The sequence below is a fragment of the Penaeus monodon genome, chromosome 25 (assembly GCF_015228065.2).
Source record: "Penaeus monodon isolate SGIC_2016 chromosome 25, NSTDA_Pmon_1, whole genome shotgun sequence".
Classification (NCBI taxonomy): domain Eukaryota; kingdom Metazoa; phylum Arthropoda; class Malacostraca; order Decapoda; family Penaeidae; genus Penaeus; species Penaeus monodon.
This window is the reverse complement of record NC_051410.1, coordinates 4364674-4365467: the sequence shown is the minus strand read 5'-3', so window position 1 is coordinate 4365467 and position 794 is coordinate 4364674. Positions and strand designations below refer to the sequence as shown.

The window sequence follows — 794 nt, the reverse complement described above, 5'->3', positions numbered from 1 at the left end:
AAAAATGTGGACCAACACAGCCCCTCCCTGTCCCTGGGACCAACACAGCCCCTCCCTGTCCCTGGGACCAACACAGCCCCTCCCTGTCCCTGGGACCAACACAGCCCCTCCCTGTCCCTGGGACCAACACAGCCCCTCCCTGTCCCTGGGACCAACACAGCCCCTCCCTGTCCCTGGGACCAACACAGCCCCTCCCTGTCCCTGGGACCAACACAGCCCCTCCCTGTCCCTGGGACCAACACAGCCCCTCCCTGTCCCTGGGACCAACACAGCCCCTCCCTGTCCCTGGGACCAACACAGCCCCTCCGTATCCTGGGAACAACACAGCCCTCCCTGTCCTGGGACAACACCCTCCTGTCCTGGGACCAACAAGCCTCCTGGTCCTGGGACACACAGCCCTCCTGTCCCTGGTACCAACACAGCCCCTCCCTGTCCCTGGGACCAACACAGCCTCCGTATCCTGGAACAACACAAGCCCTCCCTGTCCCTGGGACCAACACGAGCCCCTCCTGTCCCTGGGACCAACACAGCCCTCCCTGTCCGGGGACCAAACAGCCTCCCTGTCCCTGGGACCAACACAGCCCCTCCCTGTCCCTGGGACCAACACAGCCCCTCCCTGTACCTGGGACCAATGATCGTGACGTTCGATTCTTCTCCCTTCCTGTTGCCGACGGTGTTCGCTCCCGGCCGCAGGATATGGACGACTCGGCCCGTGAGCAGAGGGTCGACGTTCAGGTTGTAGATGTGCGGCTTCTTCTGCTTCTCCTCTTCTTTCTTGGCGATGGATGGGTCCT

General features: G+C 63.5%; 1 protein-coding gene across 1 annotated transcript in view; it reads right to left on the bottom strand.

Moving 5' to 3' along the window:
* LOC119589303 (kinesin-like protein KIF28P) overlaps nucleotides 1–794 on the bottom strand; it is a 24501-nt gene that overhangs the window by 15924 nt on the left and 7783 nt on the right. The window contains 1 exon segment of the mRNA XM_037937926.1: nucleotides 623–792. Coding sequence (XP_037793854.1) covers nucleotides 623–792 — 170 coding nt within the window.